Raw genomic sequence first — 19,145 nt, forward strand, 5'->3', positions numbered from 1 at the left:
CGAGAAATACTATTATGTCGTTTGTCCCTTGGTGTCATAATAAACATACAAACAAGCAGACAGATAATAATTGAACTGAACCTACTTTCAGCCTTATCTGAGATAAGAATGAAGTATGGGACAAAAATTTGAAGTGTACATACTAAGTTATTTGTTTTGCTTCTTGGTGTGATTTCTGTTGTGTGCAGGATGAGATGTTGATCTTCATGGAGTTCTGTGCTGAAGGAACTTTGGAGAGTCTAGTGTCTGCAACAGAGAATGGCTTGCCCGAGAACCTGATCCGATGGTACACGCATCAGCTTCTGGATGCTGTGGCGACTCTCCACAGTCATGGCATTGTGCATCGTGACATCAAGAGTGAGTTCTCCTTCACTTCTTCTTTGTTATGGCCTCTGCAGGACCATGAGCAGCTTTGTCATGGTTTGAGTTTTCTTCTTTTCTCCTCCCAGAATGAACTAATAATACTGTTATTGGTTTTATGTCCCAGTAACTACTTTTATGGTTTTCAGAGCCTCCTAGAATCTCTTGATCCTCTCTCTCTTCTCTCCCATTCTTCAGCTGAGATTTTCAGTATCCTCTTCTCTTGTCTCTCCCATTAGTGCTTTCTGTCCTGCTCCTGTACCGCCGGGCTGGGTGGCTGAGACGGTCAAGACGCTGACCTTTTGACCCCAACTTGTCAGGTTCGATCCTGGCTCAGTCCGGTGGTATTATAGAAGATGCTCAAACACGTCAGCCTCGTATCAGTAGATTTACTGGCATGTAAAAAAATGCCTGTAGGACTACATTTTGGCACCACTGCATCTCCAAAAACCGTAAAAGTAGTTAGTGGGTCATAAAGCCAATAGCATTATTATTATTATTATTATTATTATTATTATTATTATTATTATTGTTGTTGTTGTTGTTATGTTCCTGCACCTTTCTCTGTCATTGAGCTCTGGCATATTGGTTGGTGTATTTTTATTTCTTGAATTCTCTGTCCCTCCTTGATCCCCATCTCAGTCTGGTCCGGAGCTCGCCAACCCACTTAGTTCCTGTCTTTCCTCCCATCCTACTCGTTGTCTCCTATACTCTCCATTTCCATCCTGATCACATGTTAAGCTGTTTTGAGTCCTATTTCTTCTGAGATTGTCCTCATGTTTTGGTACAGTTCGTCCCTTGATCTTCGTTCCAATCTTTCACCTTCTCTTTTTGGTCCCAGTATCTTCCTCAGAATTATTCTCTGTTCTTTCTCCAGTTGCTCTGTCCCATGCCTTCCCTTGTCGTGGTGCCTTCTGGTATTTTCCAGTCCCTGGTGGTGTTCAGAGTCTGTCTTTTTGCAGGCATTCCGTAGCCTTACCCTTTTTGCTATCTTGCTCATGTTGTCATATTGTTTATTTGCATCTTTTTCCAGCTCGCTTACTATGGCTATGTCGTCCGCAAAGGCTAGGCAGTTCACCTGTGCCCTGTGATCCTTCTGTTGTCTCCCACATGTGTCTTTAGTATAGTCATCTTGTTTGTTGTCCTCTATTGTTTGATAAATTCGTCCAGTGTTACGTTGAATAACATTAGTGACAGTCCGTCTCTCTGTTTGACCCTGGTCTTGATCTCAAACTCATCTGACTGCACTCTTAAATTTCACCCTTGCCTTTGTGTCTGTCAGTATTTAACATAGGTTTATTTTTAACTTATTTATCAGGAAAATTTTGAATGAAGCAATTTAAGAAGTTCTTTTCAGTCTTTTGTTTTGGAACAATACAAGCGCCCAAGACTCGTGTAACCCAGAGGTCAACTGTTATTCACTATGCCAGTCATGAATAGTTTTAGACCAGACTGTGAATTAAGTACTGCGTCTTAATGAACGGGCACTAGCACCAATCTGTTTGGACTCAGCTTTCATCCTTATGAGAAGAGAGACTAGGACACAAAAGGACATAGACGGTCTTTGTACTGCCTCCATTTCTTGTCAGGCCTTAGAGTAACAAATATATGAAAAAGTGAGACTGATGAGGAGAGAGAGGCTGTCAACTTGAAGGTGCCAGTGTATGAAGAGGTAGAGATTGTCTTGGTCCTTCTGCGTTTTCATGTTCAAGCAATCAATCAGTCAATCAATCAATCAATCAATCAATCAATCAATCAATCAGTACTGATCTGCATTTAGGGCAGTCACCCAGGTGGCAGATTCCCTGTCTGTTGTTTTCCTAGCCTTTTCTTAAATGATTGCAAAGGAATTAGAAATTTATTGAACATCTCCATTGGTAAATTATTCCAATCCCTAACTCCTTTCTATAAACAATATTTGCCCCAATTTATCCTCTTAAATTCCAGCTTTATCTTCATATTGTAATCTTTCCTACTTTTAAGGACACCACTCAAAAACGTATTTGTCTACTAATGTGATTCCACGCCATCTTTCCACTGACAGCTTGGAACATACCACTTATGATATAGATGTTGATTCCCATAGGGAACCTGAAATATTTGTCCTGAATGCGTAAATTTATAATACCAAAACAAATGGTCCGTTATTGGACATTATAAATTTTCCAGCTAACTCATTCCTGGTTGCCAGCATTTTGCCCCAGTGTGTTAAGTTAGACTCAGAAGTTGGTAAATAGCACACCCACCAAGATGCATGGCTAGTGCATACCGCGCGTCTTGGTGGGTGTGCTATTTACCAACTGATGAGCCCAACTTAGCACACTGGGGCGAAGCCCTGGCAACCAGGAATCAGTTAGCTGGAAAATTTATAATGTCCAATAACGGACCATTTGTATTGGTATTACATACCACTTAGTCGAGCAGTTCGTCTCCCTTCTCCCAAGTCTTCCCAGCCCAAACTTTGCAACATTTTTGTAATGCTACTGTTTTGTCGGAAATCACCCGGGACAAATCAAGCTGCTTTTCTTTGAATTTTTTCCAGTTCTTGAATCAAGTAATCCTGGCGAGTGTCCCATACACTGGAACTATACTCTAGTTGGGGTCTTACCAGAGACTTATATGCCCTCTCCTTTAAATCCTTACTACAACTCCCAAGTACTCATAACCATGTGCAGAGATCTGTACGCTTCATTTACAGTCATATTTATGTGATTATCCCAATGAAGATCTTTCCTTATATTAACACCTACGTACTTACAATGATCCCCAAAAGAACTTTCACCCCATTAGTGCAGTAATTAAAACTGAGAGGACTTTTCCTATTTGTGAAACTCATAACCTGACAAGAACTGGAAAAAATCCAAAGAAAAGCAGCTTTATTTGTTCTGGGTGATTTACGACGTAAGAGTAGCATTACAAAAATGTTGTAAAGTTTGTTCTTATCTCCTCTTTCTATTGCTCCCTTGTCTCACACTGATATGTCATTGTTTTCATCCTATATTGTGTTACATTTCATGTTCTTGTCATTCTATATATTTCTTGACAGTTCACACAAATTGTGTCTTTATTACAGAGCAGAGTTGCATTTCTCATTATTTTGATATTATTTGTCCTTGAGTCTTAATATATAATTTATATAGTTTATAATTTATTGCTTCCTTTATTTTAAAGCTGCTAAACATCATCACATTTAAATATACAACACTACTTGGCTGATATCTTCACCCTAAATGGGTACCCCTACAGAAAAATCACACCTGCAGCAACTGTTGTTCCTTTAATATTTAAATAAATGATTGAACCAGTCATTTATGCTGTCTTCTCTACACTTTGTTTCTGTATATTTTTATGGACCAAATGTTTTAGTGATAGTTGTATGGTTCTAGCTGCCAACATCTTCCTAACTGATGAGGGAAACAGACTGAAGTTAGGAGACTTCGGATCAGCCGTCAAGATCAAAGCTCACACTACAATGCCTGGTGAACTGCAGGGTTTTGTTGGTACACAAGGTTTGTACCCCTTCTCTTGAGAATTTTCATAGTGCTGATTGGCATAGTTCATCAGAGCTAATTGTTTGTGCCCTTATCTTCCAGCATACATGGCTCCTGAAGTATTCATGAAGACTAACACTGAGGGACATGGCCGCTCTGCTGACATTTGGTCAGTGGGATGTGTTGTGGTGGAGATGGCATCAGGAAAGGTTTGCATAGATCATCTTTGTTGTGCTTATCATCTCATGAACAATCCCTTACATATGTCAGACAGGTGGTTGTCACCTTAAATGATAAATATTTCTTTTTCTGTTCCTGTTTCCAGTTCTTTCCTGTGTTGGGTTGTGAATGAAAAACCTCCATTGTTTCCTGTCTCTCCACTGCTTCCAATATTTCTTCTATCTTTCCTCCTCCCTTCTCTCTACTCCTCTCCACTGTATCCATCGAGCTCTTTTGAGGCCTTTCTTATAGTCTCTTTCCCGTTGGTTCCCCTGTACATACTTTCTTTACAATTTGGTTTTCTTCCAGTCACATCGTGTGTCCATATCATTTTGACTAGCTTGTTTCTGTCCTATCCTGTGGTTTTGAAATTCCAGTTCTCTTTCTAATCTCTTTGTATCTGTGAAAGATGTACACCACTGGTAAAAGTTTACTGCCAAGTGGGTATCCCCCCTCCAGATATCCGTCAAGAAGCTGCAGCCGGACTTGAAAGGTTTAAGGCATCAAACTCGGAGGCCCATACATATCCTGGAAAGTACGACACTCATAGCACATGAGCACAGCACGAGATGGTGGTTTGTTGGACAGGTACCACACACAGGGCGATGGGACTGCAGCAGTGACTCAGGCTCTGTACAGAATGGATGTGATAAGGCAAGAACAGTGTGTGAACATCAGACTGGCCTTTTCCCACAGTTGCAATGCCAAAGGATGTCATAGACAGCTTGTGGAAGCTATGGGATATAATGCCCTTTTGTACCGAATCGTTACGAGATGCGCAGCAGGATTTCAGTACATACGTGAAACAAGCAGCGACTTGCAACTGTCCAGAAGAACCGTTGGTGTCCAAACTGATGTGTCACGTGCAGTTATTACTCAAGTGTATGGTGGTGGACAGAATATGGACACTACTTGTGTTACAAGCCAAAACAGGCATTGAAAAAAACAAACCATATACAGAATTTTATGGACAGATCCTCATCTGCTTAAAATTGCATCATGGTGGGTGCCACATGCACTCACTGATGTGCAGAAGTAGATGTGGTATTCCATATGCTCTGAGCACTTGGTGCACTACTGGCAGGAAGGCGAGCAAATGCTGGAGAAAAAAGTTACCCTGGATGAGTTTTGCTCATCACCAAACACCAGTCTGCTGAATGGAGTCGTGCAGGATCACGAGGAAGACAGAAGTTCTGGCAAAATCCTTCCCCCATGAAGTTGATTGTCATTGTGCCTTACATCGTCATAGGTGTGATTGCATGTTGCTTTGTTCCACATGGTACATCAGTGACAATAACTTACTGCAGAACCTTCCTGCAGAGACAGTTACATTGTGCCATTAGGAACAAATGCCCGAATCTTCTCAACAATGTCATCCTTCTACATGACAACACCCACCGCATGCAGCAGAGTCTGTACGGAGGCAACTTCAGCACTGGGGTGTGAGTACTGGAATATCTACCATACTTACCGGACCTGTCTGCATGGGATTTTGACCTCATCCTCAAAGTGAAAGAACAATTGTGTGGGAGACCGTCTGGGGTAAGAGAAGACATTGTCAATGCTATGAAACATGAGACTGCAAAATTCACACTTGGTGAGGCAACTGGTATCTGACATCTCCGGCATCATTAGCAATGTATTGTGGACAATCTAGAGGTCTGCTCTGAGGGTTTACCTTAAAGGTTACTGTACTCTCTGAGAATAAACATTATACAGCACAAGGATTTCATAGCTGACACTTTCCTTGCTTTATATCCTACAGCTTGTAAAACTAGTCGGCATTATTCTTGCATTCTATAACACCTTACTGCTCTCCACTCCCATCTGTTTATTTCCATTTGTTTGGTAGATCCTGCATTCATACAAAAGAAAAAAAATACCAGTTGCCATGACATGCCTCAACCCTCGTATTCCAATTACCATAAGAGTAAAAAGGACTCTTTCCACTTTACTTTGTCTTTGGCAGTTCTTATCCATTTAGCACCAGCCACTTCCTTAAATTGTTGAGACATTCTTTGTCATGAATTCCCTCTGCTCGTTTTCCTGTCGTAGGGTTCTGTGTCATTGCAATGTAGGCCCTATCTTGATGCATGCTGGCTATGTGTCTGCCCGAGTTCCATTTGAAAGACTTCGCTTTGGTGGCTGTGTCTTCCGTACCACTCCCTTGTCTTTGTTTCCTATTTCCTAAATGTATATAATATTTAAAAATACTTTTACTCCCCTTAGGATAGTCTGTTAGTCTCATGTCTTCCCCCATCTTCACAAGGAATGCATTTGCAGTCCGTGATATTTTTATGATGCTATCGGTCATTTTGCGGAGTATATTCATGTGTACGTAACTTATTACTGTGTGTTTGTTTTCAGCGACCATGGGCAGAGTTTGACTCAAATTATCAGATTATGTTCAAAGTGGGCATGGGAGAGACTCCTAAAGCTCCTGATTCTCTCTGTGAAGATGGTCACCACTTCCTGAGCCTCTGCCTGAAACATGACCCACGGCTGCGTGCCTCCGCTCAGGATCTGCTTCTTCATACTTTCGTCAAGGTAAGGTCACCTCATCATTCTCTAGATTTGCTAAGAGAGAAAGTAATTCATTCACATTGTCCCAGTTATTTCTAGAATTGCTAGAGGTATTCTGGCTCATTGCTTTCTGTATTCTCTATCTGACATTCAATCCTCTTAGGTTTCTTTCCCATTGACACAACTTCAGTCTTGGAAATATTTTCGTATACTCGCTCTGTCTTATTTCAAGGCCCAAGATACTGCATTGTAGGCTTTCAAAACAGTCTTCAGAAGTTGTACACTTTACACAGAATGCCAGAGTCTCATTCCTTTAATCATTTGAGACCTAAAATGTCCTGTTTTATATTGTAAAACTATTTTCTCTTAGGGAGAACATAAAGTGGATAGTGAACGATAATTCAGAAAATTAAGTCCAGTATGCCATGGTTTCGTTGTAGAAATGGGCTGTTCTTTTTCCAGTCTTCACAGAGAAGACTGTTGTTTTGTGTAGGTAGAGGATAGGTTATGGAAGATCTACGTACTCTTACCCCTTAGGTGAGAAGACCTCATAGTGGATTCATGTGGTGGTGATTTTCCCACGTCTCACTTCCTTACTGAGTGCGTTGATTGCTGTGGCCTAAGATGGAACCTCGGCACGCCACAAACTCTCAGAGTCATACAAGCAGATGAGAATACTGCTGGTCTTATCATTCGTTTAACATGTGAGAGTGGACTCAAGTGCATAACCCTTTCAAGTGTTCTGTTTCTCAAGAAACTGGCATTCTGTTTTGATGTGTTAGTGTCCATTTCTGATTTTAATTTTTTTTTTCCCCTTCTTTTTTAAAACTCATCATTGAATGTGTATCTTGTGTTTATTTTTGTGTACATTTAGTTTGGATGCTTGCTAAGTTGTACTTCATCTTAAAACAATAATCACTACCACTGTTCACCATCGTGAACAATAACAGTGAAAGATAACAATCCCCCTGTAATTACTTTGAACCAACAGTGGTGATGGTGGTGTGGTGATTACTGCTTTAAGAGGAAGACTCATTCCGCTATCAATTCTCACTGTGGCCTGATTGTTAGCATGAATTCTGTTAATTGCCTGAATAACATAACCCTGATTCCATTATTGTTTAAATAATGAATTTGATTAAGGAGTATTTATTGTTTCAGATGGATAGTGATGAGGAGTACCTCTCAAATCATTTACCTTCCATATTCGAAGACTGCTTCAAACAAGGACCAAAGAGATAAACAGTACTTACTACAAGTTATTGTTCCAGTATTACAGAGAGAGTGTAGGTACAACCAGCTGGACCGAGTACACTAGTCAAGTGACTGTGCCTTTTTCTTCTTTAAACTGCTATCGGAATGTTCTTGCTTTTAATTCTCCTAAGTATACCATTAAATGAGGTGACATGCTTTGTAAAGGTAATGATTGAAGCGTGAGCCTCAAATTTGAAAGATGTGACCGAGTTGTCTGTTAAGTCTTCAGCACGAAGGCTAGTTGGATCCTTAAATAGCACCGTCAAAGATTATACAGTTATGGGGAAACCACAAATACTGATGGTGGTGCTATAATGAAGTGCGCAAGGCAAGATGAGAACTGAGGTGGTTTGCCATTAATTTTTCTACTGGGCTAGATGTGCTACTGCAGCATGACTGGCTCTATAAGTGACAAACAAACATGCTCTGAATAATATTACTCGGCAGTTTCCATACTGTTAGAGCCGTTTAAGACTGAGGCTTCGGTAGAAGTTACAATTTAATCTGGCATGTACTAAGAGACCAATGCAAAAATACTGCATCTATTAAGAAATAGTACTGATGGGTGACTAAGTTACGAGTATAATGTTCACACCTGCGTCTACCCTGCATCTAAGTATAAATTGGTACGCTATTGTAGTTTCTCAGAGCAGGGGATATTCACTCATGAGTTGATTTAGAGATATTTGGCTGGTAGTGTACAGCATTCCCTTTCGCCTTGATGATGGCAATGATGCTATGTGGCATGGACTGTACAAGACAGTTTTTGGGAGATGGTGGGTTCAAATCCCACCATCGGCAGTCCTGAAGATAGTTTTTCTGACCTGAAAATGGTTTTCCGTGGTTTCCCATTTTCACACCAGGCAAATGCTGGGGCTGTACCTCAATTAAGGCCACGGCCGCTTCCTTCCAACTCCTAGGCCTATCCAATCCCATCGTCGCCATAAGACCTATCTGTGTCGGTGCGACGTAAAGCCCCTAGCAAAAAAAAAAAAAGTTTTTCTGTGGTTTCCCATTTTCACACCAGGCAAATGCTGGGGCTGTACTACAATTAAGACCACATTTCAGAGATAGTGGGTTCAAATCCTACCATTGGCAGCCCTGAAGATGGTTTTCCATTGTTTCCCATTTTTACACCAGGCAAGTGTTGGGACTGTACATTAATTAAGGCCACCTTCGATGTGTTAGTGCGACATTAAACCACTAGCGAAAAAAGAAAAAGAAGGCAGAGGAAGCGTTGGGGTGCCATAATCACAGCCTCCAATAATCCATGAAGATTGGCTGGAGCAGGATCTCTAGGGAATGTCCATCCCCCTCAGCAGCATCCCAAAAGTATTCGATGGGATTGAGATCGGGGCTCCTTAGGTACCGGGCAAGCATCTTCAAACCTGTAGAGTACCCATTGAACCAGTCAGCCACAGTTCGGGAGCAATGGGCTGGAGCATTGTTTTACTGTAGGTAGAAGTTGCCTTTAGAGTGCTGGACTGAACAAATGGGTTGACATGATCTGCCATCAGGTTCCTGCAACGTTCGCCAGTGAGGGATGTTGTCATATGTATTAGGGGTCGCATTTCATTGCACATGAAGAGTCCCAATATGAGGATACCACCACCTCTGGCCTGAACTGTACCTTACTGGCGAGAAGGATCCTTTGCCTCGTGGGTGGATGACACACTCGTACCCGGCCATTGGCATGTATCAACTGTTACTTTGACTCGTCCTTCCAGGCGACCTTTTTCCATTCTTCGAGTGTCCAGTGGCTGTGTTTCTTTGTCTGTGTCAGTTGTGCCTTGTGATGGGTGGTAAGCGGAGGTAATCTCATGGGAAGCTTGCTTCTCTTCCCCATGGTAAGGAGATGTTCTGGATAGTATGGCTGCTCACATGTCATCGTCCAACATTATGAGTAATCTGCTGCTACACTATGGCCTGTTCATCCACTCTTACGATCCAAGCTAACTGACAACTGACAACAACTGCTATCACCACAGCATCGTATACTATGACATATGACCCTTGCAGTGGTGAGTTTGCCCAAATCCAAGTACTCACGGTATACTCTTGATAAGGTAGCCCTTGGAAAGCCTGGTGCCTGCGTGACTTCAGAGATGGAGGGAGTGGCCGGTACGTCTGACATCGACAATCTGGTTGTGATCAAACGTGCTGAGGTTTCATGTGTTACTCATACAGGCCATACAAGGTTTGATGTCCCCACTCTTCTTTCCTGGCCTCTTTTTTCTCCCCATTATCTGGGGTCGGCACTAACGCCCAGTTTTATGGTGAGATACTCTTCCTGATGCCAACCCAATGCGCAAGGACGTATTCACAATTGCATTTTTCATTGGTGGTTAGTAGCGATATGTATTGTATGTAAATGAAGGTGTGTAATAAGAACACAAACACCCAGTCCCCAAGCTAGAGGAATTAACCAGATGTGAGAATCGGAGATGGGACCATGGTGAACTGTAGGCCACTAGATTGACCATTCAGTCAAGGAGCCGTAAAATCTTTTACCACCTGTATTTATCTTTATCTTATATCTTTTTCCTGTGTAACGTTTATCCAACAGTGTCCTTCTCCTACACTTCCCAGTGAGTGTTGAAGTCCGCCCTCCTGATGAACCTGGGAAGCAGAAACATGCTCATCAGGGGCTGAGAAGAAATGTATGTAGAAGAACTGGGATTAATGAAGAGAGATCCTACCAATGTTCTGGGTGATTTCCGACAAAAGAGTAGCATTACGAAAACATTGCAAAGTTTGGGTTGGGAAGGCTTGGGAGAAAGGAGACAAGGTGCTTGACTAAATGGTATGTTGTGAGCTGTCAGTGGAGAGATGACATGGAAGGACATCAGTAGACATCAGTGGTGTCTTTAAAAGTAGGAAAGATCACAATATGAAGATAAAGTTGGAATTCTTGAGAACAAATTGGGGCAAATATTCGTTTATAGGAAGAGGAGTTAGGGACTGGAATAACTTACCAAGGGAGATGTTCAATAAATTTCCAAGTTCTTTGAAATCATTTAAGAAAAGGCTAGGAAAACAACAGATAGGGAATCTGCCACCTGGGCAACTGCCCTAAATGCAGATCAGTATTGATTGATTGATTGATTGATTGATTGATTGATTGATTGATTGATCGATCGATCGATCTACCTATATGAAGATTGCATTGTGTGAAGGTGTGGAAATTGTTCTTGTGCTGTTGTGTTTTCAGGTTTGTCCATTGCTCCCTCGTCCCTCACTGACTTGCCATTGTGTTTATCATTATACGTTAGCTTTTCATGTTCCTGTATCTCTATATAACTTGAATACATTCATAACTTTAACATTGAATTGCTTGTCAAGACGTATTATGGGAGGAGATACGTGTACAAATGGCGAGATGGTGGTTATGTTATCTGCACTGCTTGTGGAATTGTTCATCCAATTATACAAGAATGTGGAAAGAGTCTTGCAAAGAAAGTAGAGTAATCCATTCACTTCAGTTGGTAGATAGGTTGCCAGAACAATGGTTATTTCTTTCAGTGGAGTTAGATGCAAATGGTGGGACTGTACGTTATTTAAGGCCACAGTTGCTTCCTTCACAGTCCTGCCCCTGCCCTATCTCATCATCATCATCAGTAAGACCTACCTGTCTGTGTCAGTGTGACATGAAACAAAAAAAGAAAAAAACACTTCAAGCAGGGGAATAAATGAAAGACCTTCCAAAGAGTGGGGTTGTCGGCAAAAGAAAGGAAAGGTCCACAAAGGGTGTGAAAGAGAAGTACTCCCTAGACCTTGCAAATGTAATACCATGAACGTCGGAAGAGAACAAGAGTTGACCAAGGGAGGTTGGATAGTGAGCTGGAGACGCCAAGGAAGTTGGCCATGCGGTTAGGGTCACGTAGCTGTGTGCTTGCATTTGGGAGATGGTGGGTTCAAACCCCACTCTCGGCAGCTCTGAAGATGGTTGTCTGTGGTTTCCCATTTTTACATCATTCAAATGCTGGGATGTACCGTAATTAAAGCGACAGCCACTTCCTTCCCACTCCTAGGCCTTCCTCCCCCCCCATTGCCGTAAGACCTCTCTGCTTCAGTGCAGCATAAAATAAATAGAATAGTGGAAACCATAACCGACTCAGCTAAGGGCACTATACTTGCCACTCCACACTCCTTAATTGAGAATTTGCTGGGCTGAGTGGCTCAGATGGTTGAGGCGCTGGTCTTCTGACCCCAACGTGGCTGGTTCGATCCTGGCTCAGTCCGGTGGTATTTGAAGGTGCTCAAATACGTTAGCCTTGTGTCGGTAGATTTACTGGCACGTAAAAGAAATGCGGGACTAAATTCCGGCACCTCGGCGTCTCCGGAAACCGTAAAAGTAGTTAGTGGGACGTAAAGCAAATAGCATTATTATTAATTGAGAATTGCAGGGGGTTTCCTCTTTTAGTCTCCTTTTATGACAGGCAGGGGATACTGTGGATGTTAATGCCCCTTGAACTGCCATTTCCTTTTCCAAGGAAAGTGTGATTTTGTTTAGTTCTTTCTCACAAATAATGACTTGTTATCTTCTCTTAATCCTTCTAGCCGTGGAGGTACCAAGACAACTCTTGGCCTTCTGATGTCTAATAATATTTTCCACCAACCTATTTTTGTATTATGTTTTTTATTTTAAAAACTATTGTTATGTATTATAGTTGTATTATAGTTTCCTATAACAACTAAGGGACTCTTCTTTCAACTCCATGTAGTCCCATAATGAATGAGAAAGACACAGCACAGCATAAATGGAGAATATTTTGTGAAATATGTGATCTGTCCTGCACTCTCTCTCATGCTCCTGCTGTTAGTTGTAAATAATAGTGATAGTTCTTTGTGTAGACTGATTGAAGGAAAAATTTGTAATAAAATACTGATTACAGCTGTAACTTCTTTTACTTCTATGCCTAACCTCACTCCAGTTATTCCTCAGTTATAGGAACAGGGTCTTTTTTATGGCAAATATACTAGGAATAGGAATTATTCTTGCGAGAGAGTCTTGAGTCTATAGGTTATGAGATTCTCAAGATTTTAGCTCTCTTAAGTCAAAATGAAGTGTTGGGTGCTCTGCACGCAAGTTAAATGTGTTATAAGTGTTTCGCTTTTGAAGCAAGCGACTCAAGCTGTTTGAAAGGATCATATTTTTTGTTAATTTATCGTAACACATTCATGACATCCTTTCGTAATTTCTTGCGTTGCAGAGTACTGTATGTTGGATCTTCTGCTTGTTTGTAAAAATAAATGGAACAAAACATAATCTAGGAACTTTTAGAAAACAAACAAAATGTTATTGGCAATTAAATATAAATTGAGTTGTGCTATTCCCTTGAATTATGCTTTCCAATGTTTATTTTTATAAAAATTCTTATTGAACTGTAGAATTATAGCATAATTACAGGAATGAAGAACAGCACAATGTAGTTGAAGCTATAAACACAGCCTGAAAAATGGAAGGCTTGTTAGCTGATGCTTGAAATTCCTCATTGCTTTTCTAATAGCAAATCATGCCCATGTATTTATGCTTTCAAAACTACTTTATTTTTTGGGAATTCTGTGATACACGCTTAACCCATGATTTTCTCTTGGTAGCTTTAAATTTGTGCTAAAATTATTACATTCCATAAATTATGACCTGAAGGACACAGATAATTTCTCATGTACCATAAATCGAAGGCTCACGCGGGGTTGACACAGTGGAAGTGTGCTTGTTTGATACTTACACCAAATGGACATGCATGCCATGATTGTTGACATGGCATTGCACTTGCGCTCTTGGTGTAAGATTGTGGATCCCATCGGGGAAGGTGGTGCAATGTGGTACTTCGGCAAATTTTCAACGTGGAGATGAAAAATCACCTGTGACTCAAAAGTACCCAGTTTCACCATTACTCAGGAATCCATCAGAATTGTTAAATCACTGAATTGATGAATTTTTTCAGGTGATGTGTGTGACTTCTTGGAATTTTTATAATTAGCTGTATGTATGTACTACAAATGTTCTTAATTTTCTGGTAGAATTCATCAACACCCACACCGAGAATATAATTTTTTTCCACAATCCTTAATCATGCTGAATCTGTGGCAACTTTATTTCTATAAATAGAATCCTAAAGTTTCACAAAACTTCTTCCACTTCTCACAGCTGCATAAATTTAACTGTCTGCACTTGATTTATTTCCTTGCACCATCTTCAGGCGCTCAGTCATCTTTAATCTATACTCGCACGGTAGTCATAGGTAATGTTGATGTGAGGGTACTTGTTTCACGTAACGCCACAAAAATGGACGTGCATTGATGTTTACATGATGCAAATGGCGAGCAAGAGAAGCACGTGCATCATGCAAGTACATTCGCACTGTATCAACTCGCCTTCAGGCTCAAATTAAATTACAGGTTTTGTTAGATTGTACATTGAATCATTGGGGTAAATCAGACTACCTGTTAACTTTTTCCAGATTGCACATATACCGGTATGTACGTTGTGAAGAGAAAGTCTCCTCAACTTACATGTGTCTGGTTGACCGAGATGTCACAGCATGTACAATATTATAGGGAAGGATCCACCTTTCAATACTCCGTAGTAAAAAGTAGTTACAACCTGTTTAATGGGACCGGTTTCAACACATTTAAGAGTGTCATCATCAGCCAATTAGCGAAGATCTTAACAATAACTAACATATTAAACATAGGCAAAATATTAACATTGTATCACATCGTGGCAATTCAGTTAATGTTCAAAACACAATAATCACAGTCAAGAGAGTAAACAGAACATCACTATCTTGCGCCGAAAACAAATATATTTGAAGTTCATAAGCAGATCAAGTATGCACTTATGTAAAGTCGTTGCTAGGCAGGTCTTGTAGGCATTTGTTTTCCGGCCGAAGGGTAAAAGGTGACGTGAATGAAGTCTTAGGGAAACAGTGTAGGATTTAATTTCGTCAAAATCAAAGTGGATATATAGGTTTTAAAATAATTTAAAACGTTAAAAAAGAATAAAGCCAAATAAAAATATATTAAAAATGGGAAGAAATAATGAAATAAATACGAGGTTCAACTCGAAACAACTTGCCGTAGTAATTGATAAAGAAATGATAAATAGAGAAAGGGGGTGGGGGACGTTTATTAGAGGGTGGTGATGGTGGTTATTGTTATTAGAGGAAATACAATTGGGCAACAATCCTTTATATAACACTAATTCGAGGAAAAAAAAAAAGAGGAAGAGAACCGACACTTCGAAAATGAAGATATCGGTTAAAGGAAGACAAGGGCCACGAAGGGCGTGAAAATGAAAGACTCCCTAGCCCTCGCAAACCTAATAGCATCGGGGTGGGAAAAGAACAAGAGTTGACCAAGGGAGGTCGGACAGGATAGATGAAAGTGAGGAGCCTGGCACAAGTAAGTGAAAGCAATGCCAGGACTCAGCTAAGGGCCCCGTGGTCGCCAACCCACGCTCCGAAGTTCACAGCATGTTATCGTTGCCAGTGTATTGTGTAAGAAGTGTGCTTAGTCTTCTCAGCAAGACATCGAGATTTTCTATGGCTTCTCGAGACATGCACTTTAGTTTCCCATCCCTAGTCAGAACTGAAAGCATTTATCTTGTTGCACAATATTGAAACTTCGTTTTAGATAAACAATTTAAGTGAAAATGAAAACCTACAACCTGTTTTCCAGTCATTGACCGGGTCAGGGATGTAATGAATGAAACGTATATAGGCTGTTATTACAGTGGGGTCGCCACTCCCAAGGTGATTTATTAATGAGTGATAAATGCTATGAAATTATAATGGAGAGTGTTTTGGAATGAAAGATGACAGGGAAAACCGGAGTACCCGGAGAAAAACCTGTCCCACCTCCGCTTTGTCCAGCACAAATCTCACATGGAGAGACCGGGATTTGAACCACGGTATCCAGCGGTGAGAGGCTGACACGCTGCCGTCTGAGCCACGGAGGCAAACAATTTAAGTAAAACATGATATGTTGTTGCAATGTATCAAGAAAATGACTGATCTGCAGATCATTTTACCCTGCTGTAGTCCATTCCTCTACTATACTGAATCTTACTGGCCTCTAATGATATTTTTCATGTAGATCGAGATAGTAATCTCAAGATATGATCAGGACAAGTATTGTAAAATGAGGCGATTCCAGGAAATGATCATTTACTTATTTCATAACGACAGCAATTCCATAGTGGTTTAGAATTCTAGACTATGTAGTCTACATTAATGGCAAGTTGTAGTGCACGATACCAATTTCAGTAGATGTTTATTACATCTGCCACACTTGTGAAGTAAGGATGTCTGTCAGATAACTTTACCTCAGTTACAGTACTGGCAAATAATGATAGTTGTACTCTCATATGAACATTTAACATACTAATCATCATTCGCATGTCTATAGCCAATGTTATCTCGACGCTATGCATCTGTAATTATAATACAGTGGTTGCATGCTGAGGATCAAACCCTTGCACGGACAACGAAATGGCCGATTAAACAAACAATATTGAAGTAAAGGGCCTATCCAGCAATCTATAGCAGGCCTACTATAATTTATTCTAAACAACATTTCAAAGCACATTATATTACAAACTGATTGAAAAGAGTATCTGCTATTGTAAACAATGTGAAACAAATTGCATCTTTTCTGCATGCGAGGTGAGGTAGGAGGCTGCATGTGCACTCATGACCATAGGAAACTGGAAGAGATGTTCAGTTAATACTCTGGCGACTATGCCTGTGGATTCTACGGGTTTCCATTCTTTCGAATTTGTCCAAAGCTACAAGCTCGAAAATAAGATTTAATTTAAATTCCCTGACCACAATGTTTTCTTACAAGCTTGGTTATAGCTACATGTTCATAGTATTATGCATAACAATTTCTGTTGCTAGATGGCACTTGATAGCAGTTTTGGTTATATTTTTTATGACTCAAGGATGTGGTGCAGAGAAGTTGAAGAATGCAATGGAATGCATTGTAGGAATGAAACATGCTAAGAGAAGATGAAATAGTTTATGCAGAAGATGATATTAAGGACTCTGATAGTGAAATAGGTGAATTGTGGGACTACTACTCATGTGTTTACATTTTACGTAATGATAAAGCTCACAGAATTCTTTAGCATTATTCAGACTTTGAATGCAGTAAGAGGGATAAAAATTCACAAGACTGCACCTTTCAGATGATATGTCACAAGTTAAGATCCATTGAAGAAGTACAGATGAGGAATCTTTTGAAAAATCAGTAATATTGCCTGGTTTCTGGGGATAGACACAAAATACAAGCTTGGCTCTCATTGTGTTAATCCAAGGCTGATTAAGAGAGCATCCACTGTATTATAATTTTATGGGGTGAATCCAGTCATGCAAGTATATAAGAAGGATCTGCGACCAACTGGAAAACTCGGTTGAATCTTCAATTTACAGAAAAACAAAGCAAGCTGTTCCTGTAATAACAATCGGACATTTCTCCATGGTGGACTTGAGGACATCCCTGTACTATTTCCCCTGCCCTTCCAACTTTCATTGGCTATTCTTCAGTTGGGAATTCATTATCTGCATTGGGAGACAGTTATTGGGTACTAGCACACATTCTGTCCATCAAGGTTGATGATGATAATGGTTCAGCCTGTACTGATGTATGGTCTACCTGCTTGACATCCCACAACAGCAGAGAACATGAGCAAACTGTAGAGTACAGTGCTGCACGGGAAAGCTAATTAATGTAACTGTCACTACTTGGGAGAAAGGAGACGACCTGCTCGACTAAGTGGTATGTCATATCAAAAATCAGATGTAAGGCTTTTCAGGCGTTTGGTCTATTAACCAGCATTTTGTCTTAGGTCTGACACTAGACTCATCAGAGTGGGATGTGTCAGAATTGCTAAGTGGTATGTTCCGAACTGTCAGTGGAGAGATGGCGTGGGAGGACATCAGTAGACAAATAAGTTTGAGTGGTGTCTTTAAAAGTGAAGATAAAGTTGGAATTCAAAAGGACAAATTGGAGCAAATATTCATTTATAGGAAGGGGAGTTAGGGATTGTAATAACTTACCAAGGGAGATGTTCAATAAATTTCAAATTCCTTTGCAATAATTTAAGAAAAGGCTTGGAAAACAACAGATAGGTAATCTGCCACCTGGGCAACTGCCCTAAATGCAGATCAGTAGTGACTGATTGAGTGATTGATAGATACCCCTTACCTTCCATCGAGACAGTAGCCAAACAAAGTGGAAATGTATCTTTGCATCTATAGTTGATCCCTTCCGACGTCTATCACTTCTTTACTGCTCAGCTCAGAGAAGGGAAGGGGTTCCCCTTTTTCCACTTTTTGCCCATACCTATAGTTCCGGAAGGGTTTGTGTTGGCACTCGCTGTCAGGGGATGTTTAGAACTTGCCTCTTCCAAAATTTCAGTAGTATGTAAAGAAAAAGGTAATTAAAAGGAACTGCTGTATGTGTCTGAGTTGTGTGGGGAAGTGAATAGCAGACTGGTAGAGTAAGGGTGCCAGGGCATGCAGGTATACAAGAAAATGAAAAGGCAGGTAAACTGGCCAGGAAAGAGGCAGAAACACATTTTGTAGGCCCAGAACCTGTATGAGGGATTTCCTATGGACAAGCCGACACTACATGGGAAAATGGGTACAAAAGAAGCAAATGGAGAACTGGAAAAATACTCCAGGGTGCAGGCTTGCAAAGGAACTGATGAAAAGACCAAACAAGAAGCATACTGAAGAACTGTTGAAACTCAGCAGAGAAAATATAAGATGGGTAGTAGTAGGACTGTTGACAGGACACTGCCATCTGGAAAAACACCTACATAGAATTGGAGTAATAAGAGATAATATATAGGAAATGCAATGAAGCAGAGGAATCAGCTGAACACATACTTTTCGAATGTGAGGTGCTGGGTAGAATAAGACTCTCCACTCCACTAGGTGAAGAGAGAGAAAAGTCCAAGAAAACCCAATAAGAACAACCTGCAGCTTTGTGAATGCAACAGGTATATCTAGGTGGGAATGAAGGAAAAACATGGTAGCAAAATATCTTAGAGGTCGACACTAATTAGGAACTAATATTTAGAGGCCTCAGGAAGGAAAGAGGAAGAAGACTGGTAGAGCGAATTTATTTATTTCATTTATTCATGTCAGAAGTACAAAATATGGAAAGAAAAAAAAAAAGGCAGCTTGAAATGGACACAAGTACACAAATATGTGTTCGTCAAGTGACTTCAAACAGTTCCCATCTAAACCTTAGTCACTTTGAGAGCACTTGAATTAACTTGAG

General features: G+C 40.5%; 1 protein-coding gene across 2 annotated transcripts in view; it reads left to right on the forward strand.

Moving 5' to 3' along the window:
- Mekk1 (mitogen-activated protein kinase kinase kinase 4) overlaps positions 1-12,739 on the forward strand; it is a 258,470-nt gene extending 245,731 nt beyond the window's left edge. For both annotated transcript variants that reach the window (XM_067152711.2, XM_067152712.2), the window contains exons 20-24: positions 189-357; positions 3,747-3,869; positions 3,954-4,060; positions 6,438-6,617; positions 7,755-12,739. In XM_067152711.2, the coding sequence (XP_067008812.2) occupies positions 189-357; positions 3,747-3,869; positions 3,954-4,060; positions 6,438-6,617; positions 7,755-7,835 (660 nt within the window). In that variant the 3' untranslated portion in view covers positions 7,836-12,739. The remainder of the gene's footprint in view (positions 1-188; positions 358-3,746; positions 3,870-3,953; positions 4,061-6,437; positions 6,618-7,754) is intronic.
- Positions 12,740-19,145: the final 6,406 nt, after the last annotated feature.

This window comes from Anabrus simplex, chromosome 8 (genome assembly GCF_040414725.1).
Source record: "Anabrus simplex isolate iqAnaSimp1 chromosome 8, ASM4041472v1, whole genome shotgun sequence".
Lineage (NCBI taxonomy): Eukaryota > Metazoa > Arthropoda > Insecta > Orthoptera > Tettigoniidae > Anabrus > Anabrus simplex.